General features: G+C 43.6%; 1 protein-coding gene across 6 annotated transcripts in view; it reads right to left on the bottom strand.

Moving 5' to 3' along the window:
- The window catches only part of TJP2 (tight junction protein 2), a 187,437-nt gene that overhangs the window by 84,477 nt on the left and 78,171 nt on the right, over positions 1–24,789 (bottom strand). For all 6 annotated transcript variants that reach the window (XM_063714236.1, XM_024252825.3, XM_024252831.3 and 3 more), the window contains one exon: positions 16,675–16,795. In XM_063714236.1, the coding sequence (XP_063570306.1) occupies positions 16,675–16,795 (121 nt within the window). The remainder of the gene's footprint in view (positions 1–16,674; positions 16,796–24,789) is intronic.

The following is a 24,789-nucleotide window of genomic DNA, read 5'->3' as shown; positions in this document are numbered from 1 at the left end:
CCCGTCCCCGCCCCCACTTCCAGGTAGCCTCATCTCCTCTCCTGGCTCCACCCATCTTCCTCGGTCCAAACACCAGTTAACAATTACCACCCGGTTCACCTGCAGGCTTCCTCCCACAATAATCACCCCACTCAATGGCCCCCGTGATTACCTCCAGGAGAGCGGCATCTAACGTTCTGCTTGCCCCCTTATGCTTTCACTTTTAGTTATTATATATTACTTTCTTTTTTTTTTGAGACAGAGTTTCGCGCTTGTTGCTCAGGCTGGATTGCAATGCGCAATGGCGCAGTCTTAGCTCACTGCAACCTCTGCCTCCCGGGTTCGAGCGATTCTCCTGCCTCAGCCTCCCAAGTAGTTGGGACTACAGGCGCCCACCACCACACCTGGCTAATTTTTGTATTTTTAGTAGAGATGGGGTTTCACCGTGTTGGCCAGGATGGTCTCAATCTCCTGACCTCAGGTGATCCACCTGCCTCGGCCTCCCAAAGCGCTGGGATTACAGGCATGAGCCACCGCATCCGGCCCTCATGATCACTTTCAAAGTTTGTTAAAGTCCTCTTCTTTTTTCTTTTTTGGGGGTGGGGGTAGTTAACTTGTACACTTCCCAGATCCTAAATAGCTACAAGACTGTTTTCAGTTGTACACAGAGCTGCTTCTAATGCCATATGCCCTGATGCTCCTCATTCCAATATATGATGGTTCTAGAAATAGAGAACAAAGCCGACTTTATAGCAATCATAGATGTGTAAAGATTACAAAGACAGCAAAGTATTTTCAAGCTATCTTCCAGCACAGAGGAACACATTCTAAACCACTGTAAGAACTCTCAGGCCTCCTCCATCTTTTGGGCAACTGAAGATTCTTGCTTTTCCTTTAGAAACATTCTGTGGATCACTCATAAGTAATTTTCAGACTACCTGTCTTCAGGATTGTTCCCACATCTTGATATTATGTAGAAAGAACAAAGCTGCTCTAAGTTGCCACTTTTCAATTATTTTAGGTTGGTGCAACAGTAATTGTGGTTTTTGCCATTAAACCCAATATGTTGGTATCTACGTTTCTAGTATCTCAAAGAACAGAACAAATTTTTACGCAGACATTCTTCTTCTTCTTTTTTTTTTTTTGACAGACTCTCGTTCTGTAGCCCAGGCTGGAGTGCGGTGGTGCAATCTTGGCTCACCACAACCTCTGCCTCCCAGGTCCAAGCAATTCTCGTGCCTTAGCCTCCCAAGTAGCTGGGATTACAGGCATGTGCCACCATGCCCGGCTAATTTTTGTATTTTTAGTAGAGGTGGAGTTTCACCACGTTGGCCAAGCTGGTCTTGAACTCCTGGCCTCAATTGATCTGCCTGCTTCAGCCTCCCGGCCTCCCGGCCTCCCAAAGTGCTGGGATTACAGACGTGAGCCACCACACCAGGCCAGGTAGACATTCTTCTATTTAGTAAAGCAAGTAACTTAAGGTGTAAGGCTATTTACATTGTTCTATAGTTACTAAAAACTATTTTCATTTTTGTTAATTTTTTAGACCACTGAGTTTTGCAAGAATAAGGTGCTCATTATAAAGCATCTAAGGAGTTCAGAAGAGCACAAAGAAATTTAAAAACTAAAGTCGTAATACCTATTTTTGACATTAGGTGAGCATTCCAGACATATATACAGACATAAGACCACACGGATGACTATCAAGAAACGAAAAATGTTTACAAAAATGAGATCCTACTACAGTATTATTTTTATTTTCTTTTTTCTTTTTTTTTTTTTTTGGAGACAGTCTTGCTGTCGTCCAGGCTGGGGTGCAGTGGCATGATCTAGGCTCACTGCAACCTCCGTCTCCTGAGTTCAAGCAATTATCCTGCCTCAGCCTCCCAAACTGGGATTACAAGCATGTGCCACCACGCCCAGCTAATTTTTCTGGGTTTTTTTTTTCATAGAGACGGGGTTTCACCATGTTGGCCAGGCTGTTTTCAAACTCCTGACCTCAAGTGAGTCTCCCATCTTGGCCTCCCAAAGTGCTAGGATTATGGGCGTGAGCTACTGCACCCAGCCTATTTTATTTATTTTTCAGAAAAGGTCTCACTCTAGCCCAGGCTGGAGTGCAGTGACACAATCATAGCTCACAGCAACCTCCAACTCCTGGGCTCAAGCAGTCCTTCCACCTCAGCCCCCCAAGTAGCTGGGACTACAGGCCCACGCCACCAGGCCTGGCTAATTTTTATAAAAATATATTTTTAAGGCTGGGCACGGTGGCTCACACCTGTAATCCCAGCACTTTGGGAGGCAGGCAGATCACTTGAGGCCAAGAATTCAAGACCAGCCTGGCCAACAAGGTGAAACCCCGTCTCTACTAAAAATACAAAACTTAGCCAGTCATGGTGGCGCACGCCTGTAATCCCAGTTACTCGGGAAAAAAAATTATTTTTAGTAGAGATGAGGTCTTGCTATGTTGCACAGGCTGGCCTCAAACTCCTGGCTTCTAACTATCCTCCTACCTTGGTCTCCCAAAGTGCTGTGATTACAGGCATGAGCCACGGTGCCTGGCCCTGTGTTGTTTTAATTAAAAACGGTAAATAAGGTTAGGCAGATGGCTCACGCCTGTAATCCCAGCACTTTGGGAGGCCAAGATGGGAGGATTGTTTGAGCCCAGGAGTTCAAGACCAGCCTTGGGCAACACAGCAAGACCTGATCTCTACAAAAAACTTAGCTGGGCCTGGTGGTGCACGCCTGTAGTCCCAGCTACTTGGGAGGCTGAAGCAAGAGGATGGCTTGAGCCTGGAAAGCAGAGGCTGCCTAGCCGAGATCGTACCACTGCACTCCAGCCTGGGTGCCAGAGCAAGACCCTGCCTCAAAAAAAATAAAAAAGGAGTAGCTGTGCAATTCAGAGTCAGCTATGACCTGAATGGATTAAGAAGCTGGGGTGCCCTAGACTGGTGTTTGGGGAGAGTCGTGGGTTGGAAGGAGATGACTGTAGTCTAGGCTGACCACATGCAGACTCCTAGGTGACTTATAGGGCTCATCTGGATATGCTCAGGCTGGTGGGCAGAGGCCACGGTGGTGCTCCGCTTGGGGCTGAGGCGGAGCGTAACCCAGATCCACTCCTGGAAAGCCAAGAAGCATCCTATGGCACACGTTCTAGTTTAGACATACCTGCTGGAGAGTGTGCTTTGCAACATGGAGGAGCACTTCTTCCTGGCAGGACACCCTGGGTCCTCAGAGGCACTCCAAGGTGCTCCAAAGTATGACAGCTTTTACTATTTTACTGCTGTTTACACTGGAGAATATATGAAAGCCACACTCTCTTTTTCGGGGATAGAGACCCCTTGTTAGCCCTCCACTGAGAAACAAACAAACAGAAACAGAAACTCTGATAAACAATGATTGACTAAATGCATATTATGTGCCAAGAGCTTTTCATATACTACACTAAGTAATTCAATGTAGTGACTATATAGTCAGTATTATTGTCCCTGCTTTATACGTGAAGAAACTATGCTTCAGAGAAAGCAGTTTGCCCAAGGTCATCCTCAAGCAGATGGAATCCAAACCCACCGGGCATGGTGGCCACACCTGTAATCCTAGCACTTTGGAAGACCAAGGTGGGAGGATCGCATGAGCCCAGGAGTTCAAGACCAGCCTAGGCAAAATAGGAAGACCCTGTCTCTACAAAAAATAAAAATAATAAAAGTAAATGAGCCAGCGTGATGGCACACACCTGAAGTCCCAGCTACTCAGGAGGCTGAGGCAGAAGGATCACTTGAGTCCAAGAGGTTGAGGCTGCAGTGAGCCGTGATTGTGCCACTGCCCTCCAGCCTCAGTGACAGAGTGAGACCCTGTCTCAAAAAAAGAAAGAATCCAACCAGGCACCGTGGCTCAAGCCTATAATCCCAGCACTTTGGGGAGGCCAAGGCAGGCGGATCACTTGAGGCCAGGAGTTCAAGACCAGCCTGGCCAACATGGTGAAACCCCGTCTCTACTAAAAATATAAAAATTAGCCAGGCGTAGTGATGGGCGCCTGCAATCCCAGCTACTCGGGAGGCTGAGGCAGGAGAATCACTGGAACCTGGGAGGCGGAGGTTGCAGTGAGCCGAGATTGTGCCACTACACTCCAGCCTGGGCAACAGAGCAAGACTCCGTCTCAAAAAAAAGAAAAAAAATCCAAGCCCAGGTCTGTCAGATTCAAAGCCCATTCACTTCCCGGCTTTCCGGCCCCTCTATTCTTTGCCTCTACCCAGTAAAACAATTGCATGGGGTGGGAGGAGAGGTGTGGCTGTTATTGTTGCTTTCCTTTTAGCTTCTTTTAACAGAATGCAAGATAATTTTTGCTCTCACAGCAACTAAAGTGAGTTTTATCCAAGCAATGCTGGGGAATCAAGTTTGTGAAACTCTTCCTATGAAATATTAAAAAGGTCGATGCCACAAATGCGATTTGACTCCCTCCAACGAGAGAATCCTTGATTCAAATGCCATTCTGTTGTCTAACTGAATTTCAGAGCTCCCTTCACCCCCAAAATACTTTAAGAAAAACACTTCAGTAAACAAAAATTTTCACTAAATAAAAAGGCCCTCCTCTCAGGGACTCTAAGAGGGAATCTAAGGTGAGCAAGGCCCAGGGGACTGTCCAGTACTCTGGGGAAACCAGAGGGCCCTCTGCACTCCTGAATTGCTTTAAAAAACTTATGACCAGAATCGGCTAGCTCTAAGAATTCAGGATCCTCGATCAACACAGATTAAAGTTGAAGAGTATCTTAAATTCACAAAGAGTTTTCGGATCTGAAAGTGGCCTTAGAAAAAAACCTGCAAACAAACAGCTTTCCAGGGTAGCCATGCAAATTTGCATGGGCCTCTTTAAACAAAGGAAACTCGCCTGGAAAGACACCTCCAGGAGATGTTCAATAAAAATTGAAAATGTGGTTCATAAAATTTATGGTTCTATAAGACAGTGTCCTAAATTTCTCTGATGATAGGAATCACCAGAGGCACTTGCTAAAACCAGTGTCCTAGCTCGCTTGCTAGAGATTCCAATTCAGTGAGTCTGAGAAGGGCGTTGGGATCTGACAGCGTTCACATGCACCCCCAGGTGATTCTCATCATGGGAGAGGTTTAGGAAATTCTGCTAAAGGGACATTGTTACAATTCTCTGACACAAGACAGAAAGATTACAATTTTGAAGTCAGGTAAAACATTTTGAAGTTTAAAAAAATAATTATTTGCAGCTGGGCGTGGCAGCTCACGCACCCTTGTAATCCCAGCACTTTGGGAGGGCTGAGGTGGATGGATCGCTTGAGCTCAGGGATTTGAGATGAGTCTGGGCAACATGGTGAAACCCCATCTCAATTTTTTTTTTTCCTGGAGACAGGGCCTCTCACTCTTTTGCCCAGGCTGGAGTGCAGTGATACAATCTAAGGTCACTGCAACCTCCGCCTCCCAGGCTCAAGTGATCCTCCCACCTCAGCCTCTGAAGTAATTGGGAACATAGGTGTGCACCACCATGCCCAGCTAATTTTTGTATTTTGGGTAGAGATGGGGTTTCGCCATGTTACCCAGGCTGGTCTTCAATTCCTGAACTGAGGCAATCCACCTGCCTTGGCCTCCCAAAGTGCAGGGATTACAGGCCTGAGCCATCGCACTTGGCTAAAAATGTTTTAAAATAAAGATACTTTTTAAAAAATAATTATTTGCAAAATGCTGTGTACGGCTTTCAAAAGAAAAGAGTATGGTCTTACAATTCTTTTTATGTTATTTACATATGTTTGTACACACACACACACACATTTGGATTTGTTTTTAATGTAAGTGATAATTGTTTATTCACTCAAAACTATAAGTAGATCACCAAAAAGTGGTAAAGTGCAACTAAAATGTCACCATCCAGAACCAACTACTGAGCACCTTTCCAGGTTATCTCTCTGCACAGATAAGTAGGTACATATTGTACACAACTTAGACACCTGGGGTATACACTTGGGATACACCAGATTTGCTCTTTTGCAACCTATTTCTACATAAGAATAGAGTTTGACTATTTGTTTCATGAACTGGATCTATATCATCATTTTTTCTAACTGCATAATATTCCATTTGTATGAATATACCATAATTGGCTGAATAAATACTTTCATTTAAAGTTCTCTTTCAAACTAGTATAGAGAACAATTTAAAAATCAGATGAGTGAGGCCGGGCGCTGTGGCTCACGCCTGTAATCCCAGCACTTTGGGAGGCCGAGGTGGGTGGATCACGAGGTCAGGAGATCGAGACCATCCTGGCTAACACGGTGAAACCTCTCTACTAAAGATACAAAAAATTAGCTGGGCGCGGTGGCGGGCACCTGTAGTCCCGGCTACACGGGAGGCTGAGGCAGGAGAACGGCGTGAACCCTGCAGGCGGAGTTTGCAGTGAGCAGAAATCGCGCCACTGCACTCCAGCCTGGGGAACAAAGCAAGACTCCGTCTCAAAAAAAAAAAAAAATCAGATGAGTGAAACTGATTTATTTAGCATAGATAATGAGAAAATAAGTAGCTTGTAAGACTCATGCAGAATACATAAAATGTGTTCAGTGTAGACAGTAAGTTGTAAGACATGTAAGATAATAACCTGTAAGATATGTTAAAGATAAACAGAATGAAACAAATGAGAATTTTACTTATAAAAACAAATAAATGGAAGAATGAAATAAATTTTAAATCTTATATTTACTTAATAGTAAATTTAATAAATATTTAACTTATAATTGTATTTTATATAGAATATATAATACAAAATTATATATTTATGTATATTATATATAATATATAAAGGCATATATATTCATATATAATATATAAAAATTATATTTATTATATATAATACAATTTTATAAAATATAATTTGTATAATTATGGGTTTTTTTGTTTTTTTTTTGGAGATGGAGTTTTTGCTCTTGTCACCCAGACTGGAGTGCCATGACACGATCTTGGTTCACTGCAACCTCTGCCTCCTGGGTTCAAGCAATTGTCCTATCTCAGCCTCCCAAGTAGCTGGAATTACAGGCATGTGCCACCACGCCTGGCTAATTTTGTATTTTTTAGTACAAACGGGGTTCCACCATGTTGGCCAGGCTGGTCTCAAATTCCTGACCTCAGGTGATCCACCCGCCTCGGCCTTCCAAAGTGCTGGGATTACAGGCGTGAGCCACCACACCTGGTCAATTATATACTGTTTATATAATATATAATTATATATAAAATATTTTTCTAGATTATGATTTACATTGTTAATAGACACTTCATAAATATTAATAATATATAATAGTGCTCAGCTCATGTTACCCCAAGATTGACAGCTATGGCATTCCTAAATTGATCACCCATCAGTGACATCCATCATGTTCAGTTCTGGCCCCACATATACTCTGCCCCAAAATGTAGATAAAACACAGATCAGGCCGGTCGCAGTGGCTCACACCTGTAACCCCAGCACTTTGGGAGGCCGAGGCGGGTGGATCACGAGGTCAGGAGTTCGAGACCAGCCTGGCCAAGATGGTGAAACCCCGTCTCTACTAAAAATAGAAAAATTATCCAGGCATGGTGGTACATGCCTGTAGTCCCAACTGCTTGGGAGTCTGAGGCAGGAGAATTGCTTAAACCCAGGAGGCGGATGTTGCGGTGAGCCGAGATCGTGCCATTGCGCTCCAGCCTGGGCGACAAGAGCAAGACTCCATCTTAAAAAAAAAACACATCACTGATGACCTACAGCTATTGGCCAGGCATATTGCCTTGCATCCCTCCGACAGAGCACACATGTACTGACTTCAGATACTTCCCATCTGTTGAAGCCCCTTGTTCAACCTTAACTTTGGTTTTTGTGACCACACCATCAGCAGGGAAAGCTGACACTGCAAGCACAGAGTTCCAGAAGTGTGGATCTCTCACCCCATTTGTATCCTCACCTACCTATGTTAGTCTCCATCTGATATGGTTTGGCTGTGTCCCCACCCAAATCTCATCTTGAACTTCCACAAGTTATGGGAGGGACCCAGTTGGGGGTAATTGAATTAAGGGGGCAAGTCTCTCCCATCCTGTTCGCATGATAGTGAATAAGTCTCATGAGATCTGATGGTTTTAAAAAAGGGAGTTTCCCTGCACAAGCTCTCTTCTCGTCTGCTGCCACGTAAGACGTGCTTTTTACCTTCTGCCATGATTGTGAGGCCTCCCCAGCCATGTGGAACTGTGAGTCCAATTAAACCTCTTTCTTTTATAAATTGCCCAGTCTCGGGTATGTCTTTATAAGCAGCATGAAAATGGACTAATACACCATCTTTTTCCCCTTGCTTCTCACTAAGTGAATCGTGTGATTGTAACACCTGGTTTTGGTCTCTGAGCTTTTCTGTCCCATGATCTCTGGGAGAGCTTGCTGGTAGGCCAGGACTACATCCAGCTAAACTTTTCCACATTCCTAGAGTAGTGAAGGAAAGCAAGCAAGGTAGGGAATCATAATGAATAAAATCAGGTTTGCAGAAGATACATCAGATTCTTTGCTAATCTAGGATCTGAGGGCCAGGTTAAACACAAGAGTGAAATCTTTCATTTAATTTCAGGAATGTAGGGAGCTTTCAGCTTTTCCTACCTCCAAAGTCATAAGCTAAGTTTTTGTTTGTTTCTGGTTTTTTGTGTGTGTGTGTGTTTTTTTTGCTGAGCTCTGTCACTGAGACATGATCTAAGTTTTTAAACAAGTCAATCCAGGTTTATTTCCAAAAGATTCAGACGTCCTTCAGATTTACATTGTAAACACTAAATCACATAAGCAGAATGTTTTTCTATTATTTTTTCCAGAGCCAATCCTAGCTATTCTTCCCAATGACACTTTATTTTTTACATATCATCTCCCTTCCTGATCGAGTTCTGCCTTTGCTTGAATCATCCTTCAGTTGCTGAAGTATTTTGATTTCTTGTTCTAAGTCTTGGGAAAGCATCCCTCTTTATTGCTATCTATATTTTTTTTCTTTTTTTTTTTTTTTGAGACAGAGTCTCCCTCTGTTGCCCAAGCTGGAGTGCAGTGGCGTGATCTCAGCTCACTGCAACCTCTGCCACCCAGGTTCAAGCGATTCTCCTGCCTCAGCCTCCTGAGTAACTGGGACTACAGGCACGCTCTACCATGCCTGGCTAATTTTTTAGAGACTGGGTTTCACCGTGTTAGCCAGGATGGTCTCGATCTCCTGACCTCTTGATCTGCCCGCCTTGGCCTCCCAAAGTGCTGGGATTACAGGCGTGAGCCACTGCACCCAGCCAACTATTGCCATATTTATTCTGCTGAGCTACAGCTATCAGAAGAGACAAATTTAACTTTAACAATTTACAAAGCCTCTTTCAAAGTGTATTGACAGAGTTAATTATTTTAAGTAACCAGTCTTAAGATGTGAAGTAAAAATAATTTTTTATATGCATAAATATTTTGATTACTTGTATATCAATATTATATTTCAAATATCAATATCAAACAGCAATAATTATAATAAAAATTGTATATATTTTTTCAAACATCACTATTTTATTTTTTTGGAGACAGGGTCTCACTTTGTCACCCAGACTGGAGTACAGTGGCGTAATCTTGGCTCATTGCAGCCTGGACCTCCTGGTCGCACGTGATCTTCCTGCCTCAGCACCCCCAAGTAACTGGGACTATAGGCGCCTGCCACCACACCCAGCTTTTTTTTTTCTTTTTTATATTTTTTGTAGAGACAGAGTTTCACCATGTTGCCCAGGTTGGTCTGGAACTCCTGAGCTCAAGCAGTCTGCCCACCTCAGCCTCCCAAAGTGCTGGGATTATGGGTATAAACCACCGTGCCTGGCATATTTTTTTCAAATATCAAATAATTTTGATGGGGTGGGGGCGGTGAATCCTGCCCAAGGGGATTGCCTAATCTCACTACACAATCAGATTACCTCTAAATGAATAAAAATTTTGACTGAACTGAAAAGTTTTGTCACCAACCATTCAACTGATGTGAGTGAAGAATCAAAACTGATGTGAGTGAAGAACCCCCCATTCCAGCCAGAACTAGAAGCAAATTCTTCATCTCAATTTTCTCAGATGAAATGGAAATCATAAGATAAGCTTCCAGCCTGGTGCAGTGGCTCACACCTATAATCCCAACACTTTGGGAGGCTGAAGCAGGAGGATTGCTTGAGGCCAGGGGATGGAGGCTGCAGTGAGCTATGACCATGCCACTGCACTCCAGCCTGGGGAACAGAGCAAGACCCTGTCTTGAAAATAATAGTAAGAATAAGCTTCCTTAAACAGCAACGTGACTGCTGATTGCCAATTAGACTGCAGTTCCTCCTAAGGGAAGAGCTTTTATTTAGTGTTGTGCCCAGCCCATAGGACACCTGAAACCACTTACTGGGCCTCTAAGTTTCTGGCATAGGTAGAGGAGAAAGTGTCAGAAGGGCAGGTGATAGTGAGGAAAAGGAACAAAAAGCACAGAGAAGCCTTTTAAGATTTGGCCGTGAAAAGTTAAGAGATCTAGGGCTCTGGGTCAGTTTTTGTTTTTGTTTTTGTTTTTTTGGGGGGCGAAGTCTTGCTCTGTCCCTCAGGCTGGAGTGCAGTGGCGCCATCTAGGCTCACTGCAACCTCCACCTCCTGGATTCAAGCGATTCTCCTGCCTCAACCTCCCGAGTAGCTGGGATAGCTGGGATTACAGGCGTGCACCACCATGCCCGGCTAATTTTTTGTTTTTGTTTTTTAGTAGAGATGGGGTTTTGCCATGTTGGTCAGGCTGGTCTGGAACTCTGACCTCAGGTGATCCACCGCCTCAGCCTCCCAAAGTGCTAGGATTACAGGAGTGAATCACCACACCCGGCTGGCCACCGTGCCTGCCTCTGGGTCAGCTTTTAATTCTTAGGTTCTGAATTATTTTAAACATGCAGGAGTATAATTAAATTATGTTTCAGAACCTAGCTTGAGTATTACTCATCTATATGCTATGCTTAAGATGTCCAGACATCGCAGATTTCCAAGGATAGGCCAAATGACCAGCACTCTGTCTTGTTGGTTCATGAGTAAAAAAGCACACACTGATTTCTGTTTGGAAAATATGTTTAGCTTTAACTAAGTCATTAGAAAGTAAGAAAGAATAAGGACCAGGCGTGGTGGCTGACGCCTGTAATCCCAGCACTTTGGGAGGCCAAGGCAGATGGATCACTTGAGGTCAGCAGTTAGAGCCTGGCTAAAATGGGAAACTCGTCTCCATTAAAATACAAAAACTAGCTAGGCATGGTGGCATGTGCCTGTAATCCCAGCTACTCAAGAGGCTGAGGCAGGAGAATCGCTTGAACCCGGGAGGTAGAGGTTGCAGTGAGGCAAGATCATGCTACTGTAATCCAGCCTGGGCGACAGAGTGAGACTCTGTCTCAAAAAAAAACCAACTCTGCAGACACCTTGAGTTCAGACTTCTAGCCTCTAGAACGATGAGACAATAATTTATGTGAATTTCTGTTTAAGCCACCCAGTTTATGGTGCTTTGTTACCGTGGCTTTGGCAAACTACTACAAATGGGGATTAGAGTTGGACCTCCACCTCATGGGATGGGTATGGGAAATAAGACTATGGAAGTAACATGTTTAAATAACATATTTAGCACAGCACCAACTACACAGTAAGCACCCACATTTCATCATTATCATTATATAGTTGCATCTTCATTTCATATCTATAAACCAAAAATAAAATTTGAAGGGCCCCTGCAACCATCTGAATGGACTTCCTCCTGGGCCGGGGAACCCTGAAATTTAACCTGAAAGACTGGTTCAGGCCATGAAGGGAAGTGGGGGTTGGACATGCCCCATCATATCCCTCCAATATTAACATCAACACCGACCTTAAGTCTGATAAGACATGTTTACAGTTTATTCTCTAAAGCCTGTTACTTGGAGGCTTTAGAATAGCAGTACTTATGACCTGGCAGCCCCTAGGTACCCTTAGAGTAGAGTACCTATGACCTAGCAGCCCCTCCACCCCTTTTGAGTTGTCCTGCTCTGCCAGATGGAAGCAATGTAGTAAATCTTATATGTATTGATTGATGTATTATGTCTCCCTAAAATGTATAAAAGCAAGCTGTACTCTGACCACCTTGGGCACATGTCGTCAGGACCTCCTGAGCCTGTGTTATGGGCATGTCCTGTAACCTTGGCAAAATAAACTTTCTAAATTTTTTTTTTTTTGGGGGGGGGACAGAGTCTCGCTCTGTTGCGCAGGCTGGAGTGCAATGGCAATCTCGGCTCACCACAACCTCTGCCTCCCAGGTTCAAGCAGTTCTGGTGCCTCAGCTTCCCAAGAAGCTGGGATTACAGGCACACACCACATACCTAGCTAATTTTTGTATTTTTAGTAGAGATGGTGTTTCACCATGTTGGCCAGGCTGGTCTCAAACTCCTGGCCTCAAGCGATCTGCCGGCCTCAGCCTCCCAAAGTGCTAGGATTACGGGCATGAGCCACCCTGCCTGGCCAAACTCTCTAAGTTGATTGAGACTTGTCTCTGATACTTTCTGGTTTACACATAGGAGTCACAATGGAATTCTCAGAACAAACACAAACCTTTTCTTCTCACCTAGTGCAGCATCTCCAGACTCTTTAATGTACAGGCTCTGCTCCCTGAGTTTCTCTTCCCCCATAAGCACACATAGCCAATAACTTTTTAGCCTCAGGTTTCCTTTCAAATATCACCTGCCCCAGGAATCCTCCCCTGACTTAGTCATTGCTTCAGGCTTTCTGCTACATCCTCTTAAGGGGGAGAGGGCAGTACTTTACACACAGCAATGCAATTTACTGATTCCAAATTAGGCTCCAAAGTCTACCAGGGACAAGCTTAATATTCCTCTACATTTCCCTCAGCAGCACAGTGCGCGATGCTCATTAAATATTTGAGGACAGAATCCCTTCCCCACAGATAGAGGAACTGGCCACACACCATCTGTAAACAAGCCCATGCTCTAAACCGGCCATTACAAGTACTCTCCAGGTTAGTGGTTGTCAAAGTAGTGGAAACCAGACATGCAAATTCCTGGGACTTACCCCAGACTGCCTGAAGCAGAAACCCTGGGGGTGGGGCCCAGGAATCCGTGTTTTAACACGCCCTCCAGGTGATACCGATGTGTCACTGCTCTGGGTCTGTCCATCCCAGTATGGAAGTTTGGCTGCTGGAGTGATTTCCCTGAGAATTCCTGTAAACCGAGGAGCCCCTAGGGAAGAGGGAAAGAAGCTATAGAGGGGCTCCCAGGTGCACAGAAGTAAAAGTTACGAGCTTTCACCTTCAACTCACTTTTCTTTTGTTTTCTTTTCCTTTTTTTTTTTTTTTTTTGGAAATGGAGTTTCACTCTTTCGCCCAGGCTGGAGTGAAGTGGCGCGATTTCGGCTCACTGCAATCTCTGGCCCACCGGGTTCAAGCAATTCTCCTGCCTCAGCCTCCTGAGTAGCTGGTATTGTAGGTGCCCAGCACCACACCAGGGCTAATTTTTGTATTTTTAGTAGAGACGAGGTTTCACCATGTTGGCCAGGCTGGTCTGGAACTCCTGACCTCAGGTGATCCACCCACATCGGCCTCCCAAAGTGCTAGGATTACAGGCGTGAGCCACTGAGCCCAGCCTCAACTCACTTGTCTAAGCCTATATGATGGGGTGAGTCAGTGATAACTTTAAGGTATCTAAATTGCCTAACAATGAGATTTCGTATCTAGAAAATGAAGCTCTTCACCAGACTATTAGCATCTTTTTTCTTTTTTATTTTTATTTATTAATTTTTTTATAAAATTATAAAATTGAAAAAGAGACAGGGTCTCCTTATGTTGCCCAGGTTGGTCTTGAACTCCTGGGCTCAAGGGCTCCTCCTGCCTCGGCCTCCCAAAGTGCTATGATTATAGGTGTGAACCACCATGCCTGGCCTTCTTTTTTTTTTTTTAATCGAGACGGGGTCTGGCTATGTCACCCAGGTGCTCTTGAACTCCTGGGCTTAAGCAATCCTCCCGCCTCAGCCTCCCAAAGCCTTAGCATTATTTCTGAAGGCAAAGATGATTCTGCCAAGTTAGTAAGGTGATAATCAAAGCCCCTTAAAGTAGCAAAAATCCAGCCTCAGGCAAACAGTGCTCATCAAAGGAGAGACTCCAGAATGGCAGAGGAGGGCAGAATGAGTAGAGGCTGATGATTAGAAACCTCAGGTCCAGAGCAGCTTGACAGACACCTGCTCCACCCACACCGGACATTGCCAATTGATCACAACATTCTTGCTCAACAAACTTGAGCGGCACTTGCAAATCCTTAACTCCAGGCAGCCACCTAGCAATTGATCCAAACTGGCCTTAGAGAGAAACCTTTTTACTCGTCTGAGTTAAGGAGTTAAGTCTTCAAGCTCTGTAGAATTAGTGTAGAAATAGAAATCTCACTGAACTTGGAAGTCAGGGGCTGTGCAACCACAAGGGAATCATTTAAAATCTTTGAATCTCAAGTTCTTTATTTACAAATGGGAGCTAGTTAATACTTTCCTCTTAGGGTTGTTGTGAGGAGGAACAATATGGGTGAAAGCACCTTGCCCCTTGCTTGGCACATAAAAGGCCCTTAATGAGTGTTTGCTGGATCTGAAACTAGGGTGATGGGAGATGCCTGGGAAAAAAATCCTCATCACTCAAGCTCGCCCAAGGCTAATTCGTCCCAGAAAGCCAAGCTTAAGTGTTTACACATGAAAGAACTCTGGAGTAAGGCACTGACTTAGGCAATCAAATTGACGTTGGAAAGGCATGTGTTTCATAGTGCAGGTACAGGGAACCAGAACACGGGAGGTGTTTATCAGGAGGGGCTGGCTAGAGTCAGAAAGAGCCTTTCCTCCAACAGACAATGCTAGCTCCAATCTCTCTTTGCCATACTCTATAGTACCCCTCCAATTTATTTGAATAATCAACAGATCCTATCTAGAAATCTAAAGATTTTAGGAGAACAATTTTTTTCTTTTTTGAGACAGTTTCTCTCTATCACAAGGCTGAAATGCAGTGGCATGATCTCAGCTCACTGCAACCTCCACCTCCTGGGTTCAAGTGATTCTCGTGCCTCAGCCTCCCGAGTAGCTGGGATTACTGGCAGGCACCACCACGCCTGGCTAATATTTTGTATTTTTTGCAGAGATGGGGTTTCGCCATGTTGCCCAGGCTGGTCTCAAACTCCTGGGCTCAAGCCATCCTTCCACACTGGCCTCCCAAATTGCTGGGATTACAGGCATGAGCCACCACGCCCAGCCAAGGAAAACAATTTCTGGAGTCTGAGCAGGTATCTGTCTTCTCATGTTTGGGACTTTTTTTGTTGCTGAGACAGAGTCTCACTCTGTTGCCCAGGCTAGGGTGCAGTGGTGCAATTATAGCTCACTGCAGCCTCGAATTCCTGGGCTCAAGCGATCCTCCCACCTCAGCTTCTCATGTAGCTAGGACTACAGGAGCATACCACCATGCCCAGCAAGTTATTATTATTTAGTTATTATTATTATTATTTTTAAATAGAGACAGGGTCTCACTATGTTGCCTAGACTGGTTTCAAACTCTTGGCCTCAAACGATCCTCCCACCTCTACTTCCCAAAACAGTGGGATTATAGGTGTTAGCTGCCTTGCCTGGCTGGGACCTTTAAGAGCTCCAGAGAGAACATTTCAGTAAACAAAACCCACATCCAGCCCTGTGAATTCAGTGGAAAACGAGGACTTCCCCCACTTGAATGTCCTCATTTGGACAACTAGACACTGAGAAAGGCCTTAGCATGGGCCTGGTACTTGCTGGGCCCATTAACTCATTTAGTTTCATGTCGACATTCCCTTTTTACAGATGAAGGATCCGAGGCTCAGAAGCATTAAGACGTGCCCAAGATCACACAATTAGAAGGCAGCAAGACTAGGATCTGAACGACTATCTGCTCTTCTGGAGTGTGCCATTCACACTCCACTAAACTCCAATTCACACATTTATCTGGAATCCACCCAGGTAGGGGCTGCCAACTTCAACAGACAGGAATTATAAAACACATGAAAAAAATTACAACCCCATTCCAGCTAGCCATGGACTGGCGTATAAACAGAGGTCAAAGTGTAACAAAAAACAAATACATCCCACATCTGTCAAAATTTAAGACCTTGTAAATCTCATTTGATTCATTCTTAAAAGTGAACCAGTAAATAGATAATACTCGCTCCTAGCTCTTTCACTAAAAGCTTGGACATAATTAATCTTTAGAAGCCAGTGTGACTGATGTCCTTTATCTTTTCATCAAAGTGCTTACCACTGTTATATAATTTTACTACCTCAATGATAATGAAAAAATATAACCTATTAAAATGACCTCCAATCCCAGACATCATCAGCACCAAATGCCAATTTAGGCATTTATTTTGAACCACAGAAGTTGTACTTATATGCCAGGAAGGTCATCCTCAATAAGCATTCACCAACCATGGCAAAGTTATACCTATCAATTCAGTCCATTCATTCAGGTAAGATGTTTCTATTCTTCAGTAAATAGGACATTACCATTAAATTTTCTATGAAAATGTATATATCAGCAACATTGAAAATGGTAACTGACTAACTGACTACCTCTAGGATGTGAAAATGGTAACTCTTAGAACAAATTTTGGGGGAGACCAGTAACTAGGTTGATGAGAGATTAAATAAGCAAATACCTGGCAACGTGGGCCGTGTACTGGTACAGCTCTGTGCTTCCTGGAGTACTTTCGCCTGGAGCTGCAGCTGGGGTGCCAATCCCACTCACAGGGAGATGACAGTAATGTGGTACTTCGCACCCTGGAAAAGACAGTGTTGTTAAAAATCCAACATGCTTATTCCCTGCAATGGTAAGATTTTGGGAAATGCACTGAAGTCCACATACCATACAATTTGCCCGTTTTTAGGATGGCTTTTAGTACCTTCACAGAGTTATGCAACTGTCACCACAATCCTTTTTTTTTTTTTTTTGAGACGGAGTTTTGCTCTTGTTGCCCAGGCTGGAGTGCAATGGTGTGATATCGGCTCACTGCAACCTCTGCCTGCCGAGTTCAAGCAATTCTCCTGCCTCAACCTCCCGAGTAGCTGGGATTACAGGCATGCGCCACCACGCCTGGCTAATTTTGTATTTTTAGTAGAGACGGGGTTTCTCCATGTTGCTCAGCCTGGTCTCGAACTCCCGACCTCAGGTGATCTGCCCACCTCGACTTCCCAAAGTGCTGGGATTACAGGCGTCAGCCACTGCGCCTGGCCCACAATCCATTTTAGAATATCTTCATTACCCCCACAAAAAAAGCCCCATAACCGTTAGCCATCATTCCCTGAGCCCCCAATTCTCTCCCTGCCTCTTGGCCCTAGGCAACCACCAATCTAATTTTTTACTCTATAGATTTATCTATTCTGGATATTTCATATGAATGGACTCATATGATATGAGGCCTTTTGTGACTGCCTTCTTTTACTTAGCATAATGTATTCAGGGTTCATTGATGTTATAGCATACATCAGCACTTCATTCCTTTTTATGGCCAAATAATATTACATTGTATGGATATACCACATTTTATTATCTATTCTTCAGTTGGTGGAGGTTTGGGTTGTTTCTACTCTTTGGTCATTATGAACACTTGTGTACAATTGTTTATGTGGACATATGTTTTCATTTCTCTCAGAAATAATGGAATTGCTGCCCCTCATGTTTTCAGTCTTCAAAAAATGGAGAAAGTGAATTGCCGCCTAAACTTTGGTATCACCAGTCCACCTGAGGGTCACTCTGAGAGACAAGATCTTATAAGAATTCGCCTTTCAGGTTAAACAAATATCAGCACGTGAGAAAATAGCTAGAACAAAATATTTTAGGCTGGGCATGGTGGCTTACGCCTGTAATCCCAGCACTTTGGGAGGCTGAGGCGGACGGATCACCTGAGGCCAGGAGTTCGATCAAGACCAGCCTGGCCAACATGGTGAAACCCCGTCTCTACTAAAAATATAAAAATTAGCTGGACATGGTGGGGAGGTGCTGTAATCCCAGCTACTCAGGAGGCAGAGGCAGGAGAATCGCTGGAACCCAGGAGGCAGAGGTTGCAGCAAGGTGAGATCTCGCCACTGCATTCCAGCCTGGCGACAAGAGTGAAACTCTGTCTCAAAAAAAAAAAAAAATTTTTATTATGGTAAAATACACATAACATAAAATTTACCATTCCAAAGTATACTACAGAGAAAACATTTTAAACCAAAAGGGAATTTGTTTTTCATAGCATTTATAATACTGGCTTGTGTTTAATGTTTTGTTTTCTGAGATAGAGTCTCACTTGTCGCCCAGGCTGGAGTGCAGTGGCACAATCTTGGCTCACTGCAACCACCGCCTCCTGGGTTCAAGCGGTTTTCCTGCCTCAGCCTCTCAGGTAGCTGGGATTACAGGCACATGCCACCATGGCCAGCTAATTTTTGTATTTTCAGTAGAAACAGGGTTTCACCATGTTGGCCAGGCTGGTCTTGAACTCCTGACCTCAGGTGATCCACCCGCCTTGGCCTCCTAAAGTTCTGGGATTACAGGCATGAGCCACCGCACCTGGCCTAGGCTTGTGTTTATATTTATGGGTTGCTCACCAGCAGGAAAGATGGCAAATACTTTCTCGTTTTACCCCTGAGACCAAGAAAACCCAAGAAATACCCCTTCTGCAAATTCTTATGAAGCCTGCATGTGCCCTTCTAATACCACAAGGAGGCAAGCTCCTTTCTGGGTTGAGCTTGTGAAGGCAGCTTCACTCGGGCAGTCACAGGAAAAACTTTCAGTGGGAGGAAGAATGCAGCCTCTCACCAGTTCTGGACATACTCTTCTGTTTGCTAGACAAAGTGATATTGTGGCGCTGTGCAAAACACTCCACTCCCTACACGATGAAATAGAAAGAAAAGATGGTGTCAATTTTATTTGTACAGGCGGGAGGCACATTTCCCTTCTCCCAGGATCAGCAGGAAATGTAGGCAAAGGCTAAAGCTAGGCCATCTGGACATCCTACAAAGCAAGCAACAGGATTAAAGCCCAGCCCATACATGGTTTCTATTATTACTTCCAAAGATAAATAAATGGCTTACAAATCGAGAGGTGCTTAGTTATGCTTTTGGCTTCATATGCAAACTTTTCTACAGGTATCAGCTCCAAGGAGAGCTTATTTCTTTTATTAAAATGGCTTGCTTTTTAATTCAAGGAGTTTTCTGCATTTCTAATGCATCCTGGCTTTAACTTTCTCTATAATAATCCAGGGAGTTTTTTCATCTATACAAACCCCCAGTAACAATCAGTTGTTTCTAAAATACACTATTATTGAATAGGGCCTCTAAATTAAGAGAACACTTGGCAGAAAGAAATAAAATATATTCTTGGATTTCAATAGTATTGACAAATAATGGAAAATTGTCAGGTAACATGAGTTAAAGCTGAAAAACTTTACAGATTTCAAAAGGAAGATTCATAGGTGGCTGGGTATTTTAGGTTAGTATTTGGGTATCAATTATTTTTATTCTATCTTTCTCCATTTGTGGCTATACTGAAACTGAGTTAGCACTGGAAAATATTTCCTGAGCACCTACCATGTGCTGGGCAATGGGCAAATATACACATATATAAGTCATCCAATCTCCGTTTCAATGAACTTGCAACACTCAGTCAGACAATTGACTCAGTCAATTGTCGGTTGGTAGCCATTCGTTTTGGCCAATCATGCAACTGTACAGTTTGCAGAATAGAAGCCCAAGCACATCCCTGCTTGCAGACAGCAAGAAAAAGTATTACAGAGGGGGGCGGTGGCTCATGCCTGTAATCCCAGCACTTTGGGAGGCCGAGGCGGGTGGATCACTTGGGGTCAGGAGTTCGAGACTAGCCCGGCCAACATGGTAAAACTGCGTCTCTACTGAAAATACAAAAATTAGCTAGGCGTGGTGGTATCTGTAGTCCCAGCTACTTGGGAGGTGGAGACAGGAGAATTGCTTCAACCGGGAAGGCAGAGATTACAGTGAGCCAAGATCCTGCCACTGCACTCTAGCCCCCTGGGCGACAAAGTATGACTCCGTCTCAAAAAAAAAAAAAAAAAAAAAAAAAAGTATTACAGAGGGGGAAGCATGAGAAGAATGAATGAATTCCTTGAGGTTTTAAATACTGGATTATAACCTGACTTCCAACTGTGGCTTTTTTTTTTTTTTTGGAGAGGGAGTCTCGTTCTGTCGCCCAGGCTGGAGTGCAGTGGCACGATCTTGGCTCACTGCAACCTCTGCCTCCCAGGTTCAAGCAATTCTCCCTGTCTTAACCTCCAGAGTAGCTGAGATTACAAGTGCCCCCCACCACTCCTGGCTAATTTTTGTACTTTTAGAGATGGGGTTTCACCTTGTTGGTCAGGCTGGCCTCGAACTCCAGACCTCAGGTGATCTGCCCACCTCGGTCTCCCAAAGTCCTGGGATTACACACATAAGCAACTGCTCCCGGCCTCAGTTGTGTTTTAAAATGCAAAAGCAGCTGCTCCTAAAAACTATGCAGTATTACATGTATGTTGTAGCAATCAGAATACTTCTTGAAAAGAATGAATGAGACAGAGTTCTTGGAAGAAAAAAAATCAGCCTCAGTAGTCAACCAGGCCAACAGAAATTTCTGGTTAAAATGTTTGTAGGACAACTTCTTTCCATAGAAGCTCAGCCAATAACCTACTCTCCTACTGCTGATATCTTTAACAGCTGCTGAGAGGGGAGGTATTGGAACTAAAAGCCATCAGAAAGATCAGAAAGTGCAAGATTAATCAGGAGGGGTGAACTGGCCCCAGGTCAGAAACAGAGCAGGTCAAAACTCCTGGGCTTATCAATGGTGAGGTCACACCTGTGAATAGCCACTGCACTCCTGCCTGGGCAACACAGCAAGACTCTCTCCCTATTTTTTTTTTTTTTTTAATAAAGAAAGAGGTTGGGCACGGTGGCTCACGCCTGTAATCCCAGCACCCTGGGAGGCCGAGGCGGGCAGATCACGAGGTCAAGAGATCGAGACCATCCTAGCTAACACTGTGAAACCCTGTCTCTACTAAAAATACAAAAAATTAGCTGGGTGTGGTGGCACGCACCTGTAGTCTCAGCTACTCAGGAAGCTAAGGCAGGAGAATAGCTTGAACCTGGAAGGCAGAGGTTGTGGTGAGCTGAGATCACGCCACGGCACTCCAGCCTCTGTGACAGACCAAGACTGTGTCTCAAAAAATATATATATATTAAAAAATATATAAAAAAGAAAGGGCCAGGCACAGTAGCTCACGCCTGTAATCCCAGCACATGGGAGGCCAAGGTGGGCAGATCACCTAAGGTAAGGAGTTCGAGACCACCCTGACCAACATGGAGAAACCCCATCTCCACTAAAAATACAAAATTAGCCAGACGTGGTGGTGCATGCCTGTAATCCGAGCTACTTGGGACGCTGAGGCAAGCTACTTGGGAGGCTGAGGCAAGAGAATCTCTGGAACCCGGGAGGCGGAGGTTGCGGTGAGCCAAGATCGCGCCATTGCACTCCAGCCTGGGCAGCAAGAGCTAAATTCTGTCTCAAAAAAAAAAAAAGAAAAAAAAGTGATCAGTGAAATGTTTCGTCCCTGTGTATTCACAGAACTCAAAGAGTATTATAGGTACAAGGAAGATCTGGTTTGTCCTCTGATCCAATGCTATTTCATCCAGCTTAAGGAAACATTCTCTCTCTCAAAAAAAAGGCACATTCAACTTCCCTTATTAAGGGCCACTTTGTAATAATTTGACTTCTGTTTGGTTTGATATGGGGAAATGAGGAGAGGCAGTGATCTATTTAGGTCTACTTAGGGTACTTATTCCAAATACTAGAAGAGGTTATCTCTGAACAAAAATTAATAATCTAGCAATCAACTTGCACATCTGAATTGTGTGAGCTTGTTTAGGCCGAATCCCTTCATGAAAGACCCTGAGGCAGAAACTAAGAACATCCCGTTTCTGTCTGAGAGCCAGGCCCTTGGATCAGGATGACTCCAATGAGGCTGAGTTTCCCACTTGTAAAATTCGAACACTAAACTAGAATTCAGGAATGGTAAATATATAGGCCACGGCTTGCATCTCCCCAATTCCCTAATCATAGGTTCAGAACAAACATCCCTAATCAGTTGCGATATTCCTTTCCCACTAAGTCCAGGTTTGGCCTCGGGGTCCTCCTAGCTAGATACTCCAAGCAGCAAACCATCAACTGGCACCTGCCTTCCACATGAAACCTGTTTGCCATCCCTGGCAAAGGTCCTCCCAGTTCTAAACTTTCGTCATTCTGAGACTAAGGTCTAGGCTACAGCATGCCCAATCGCGAGAGGCTACTTGGAGAATCACGGTTTAGTCATTACAATGTTTTTCACAGCCCTGGCTGAACAGCATTAACCTACGTGGACTCCGATAGAGTCTCTATATGCCCCCTGCCCTCTCCACACATATACACACTTCCATTTACTTTCAAGACAATAACAGTAGAATGATATAATTAAAATGTTGCCTCAGAATTCCATTCTAAAGCATCCCTAAGATTTCCCAAAGAAATATTTTTTTTTTCTAATAAAATGTACCCTTTTACAGATGGGAAGAAAATCTACCTAAATCAAATGTCTCACCAGTGGCACTATTGACACTGTGGGCTGGATAATTCGTTGTTGCAGGGGGCTGTCCTGTGCATTGTGGGATGTTGGGAAGTATCCCCAGACTCTACCAACTAGATGCCAATAGCAACCCCTGGGCTATAACAACAAAAAAATGTCCCCAGACATTGACAGTTGTCCCCTGGGGAGCAAAATTCCCTATTTCCACCTCCCCGTTGACAACCACTGACCTAAATGATTCTAGTAGTTCTCTTGGGGAGATAGGACAATGGGTAATTTTCCCCCTTATTTTTCTGTATTTTCTAAATCTTCTATAATGAACATTGTTCATATGATAAAAATAAGCTAGTAACTATCTAATTGTTAAAAAGAAGTATTTGCTACACAGATGCAAGTTGATCAGTACATGCTACTGTGTGACTCATTCAGTGTAAAAATTAAATTCAAAAAAAAAAATTAAATTCAGACCCTAAAAATACTGTCTACCATACAGGCACCTTAAATTCAACTTGTCTTTAATGTGTAAAAAGCACATCTTCAGAGAAGAAAGTTAGAACTAAGGCTTGTAGCTATGCATAAAGAACTTCTCAACCTGTCTTCATCATGGTAAATCAGTGGGGCTGCAGAGATGTCGAATGAAAACTGCTGTTTCAAGCAAAGTATTTCCCCGAAGCATACTCTGCACATATACTTTAATCAGAAAAACACTTGTATTGTTGAAAAACATTATAGTAATAAGGCATATGTTCTTCATTCTTAAGAATTGCTACATTTGTAAACCATGTAAAAAAAACACTTTCAAAATCAGAAAATTAAATATCTAGATTGTAAAAATGGGCTCTAGACACACCCATTATTCATCTCCCTGGGTATTAGAATATTATCCAACAATTTCATTCCTATTTTTAAATCAGTCTAGGAGTTCCATTCTCCACCAAGAAGAAACAAGTTCTCAATGAAGAACTCATTTATTATCCCCACAAGACAGAGGACCCTTTTTTCTACATGGGTCCCCGAAACAGCCAAAAAGTATTTACATCTATAGTGAGAAGCTTCCAGCCTCCTCTGCTTACCCAGGTTGTTGCCAAAGATTCACGTGTCTTCTGCTCTCAGGTAGAAGTTCTCTTTTGTTAAGTGGGGTAATACCAACTGCTGCTTCCAGAATACCGATATATTTCTTGTACCTCATCTTGTGTCTCTCGGTACAAGGTCCTGTAAATTTCAGTCACTGTTCACCTGAAGCAACTGAACTAATCTTTACTGGAAGCTGCTGTTCCTTTGGATGTTCTCTATGTAGCCCTAGCTAGATCTATTAAACACAACCGTGGTGAAGGGGGAGCAGACCAAAAATAAAGAGAATGTCTTTCAGATTTCCCTGCAATGGCAGTATTATACAAGGCTAAATAATTCTGAATAAAGCACTAATGAAAATGATTTGCAGGAATGACTGGTTTTAAACACGGCTATCTAATGTACACGCCAATTAATCCGCACATAAATCTTTGAGGTCGCTAATCCTTCAAGAACTAATGGCTCATGAGGTGATTTATCTCAAGGTCTGGTAATAATTGGTCCAAAAAGCCTGCCTGCCGCTGGATGAACTAAAATCAGAAGCAGATTTGCTCTTTCTACAAATATATCTCTCTCTAAAAGACTGTGCTTTGATAAACGAGGAAGGAATTCTAGTTGTCATTTTATAGCAATGCATTTCTAAATACTATAAACTCCTTGCTTGGGTCAATAGCAAAGATTAATTAATTAAGAAACAATTTGGTGGGTTTTTAAAATTATTATTAAAAACATCTTTTTAAATACCTCTAGAACCCAACATGTGTGATCCCTGCCATCATGAAAATATATCGTTTGGAGAGGTTCAGAATCTACCTCATCTCCATTTTTTTTAAGTCTCCTCTTGGCTTTGAAGACCTTCCTTACCCTTTGTCCATGGGTAAAGGTGGACCACCTATCATGGTGGCCCACTCAATGGGCCATGGTACACATGATCCACATACTGGGTCAACCAGTCTTCCCTGGGGTGAACATATGACTATAGGAGGGAAATGTCCTGTTTCCACTGGATTTGCTAACCAGGGCTGATAGGAAGTTGGAGCTCTTGATAGCAGTCATGTGCCCCGCCACATGGAGAGGGCTCTTCACTAGTATTACAATAGT

The sequence above is a fragment of the Pongo abelii genome, chromosome 13 (assembly GCF_028885655.2).
Source record: "Pongo abelii isolate AG06213 chromosome 13, NHGRI_mPonAbe1-v2.0_pri, whole genome shotgun sequence".
NCBI lineage: Eukaryota > Metazoa > Chordata > Mammalia > Primates > Hominidae > Pongo > Pongo abelii.
Note: the sequence above shows the minus strand (reverse complement) of the source record. Positions and strands in the feature narration are given on the sequence as shown.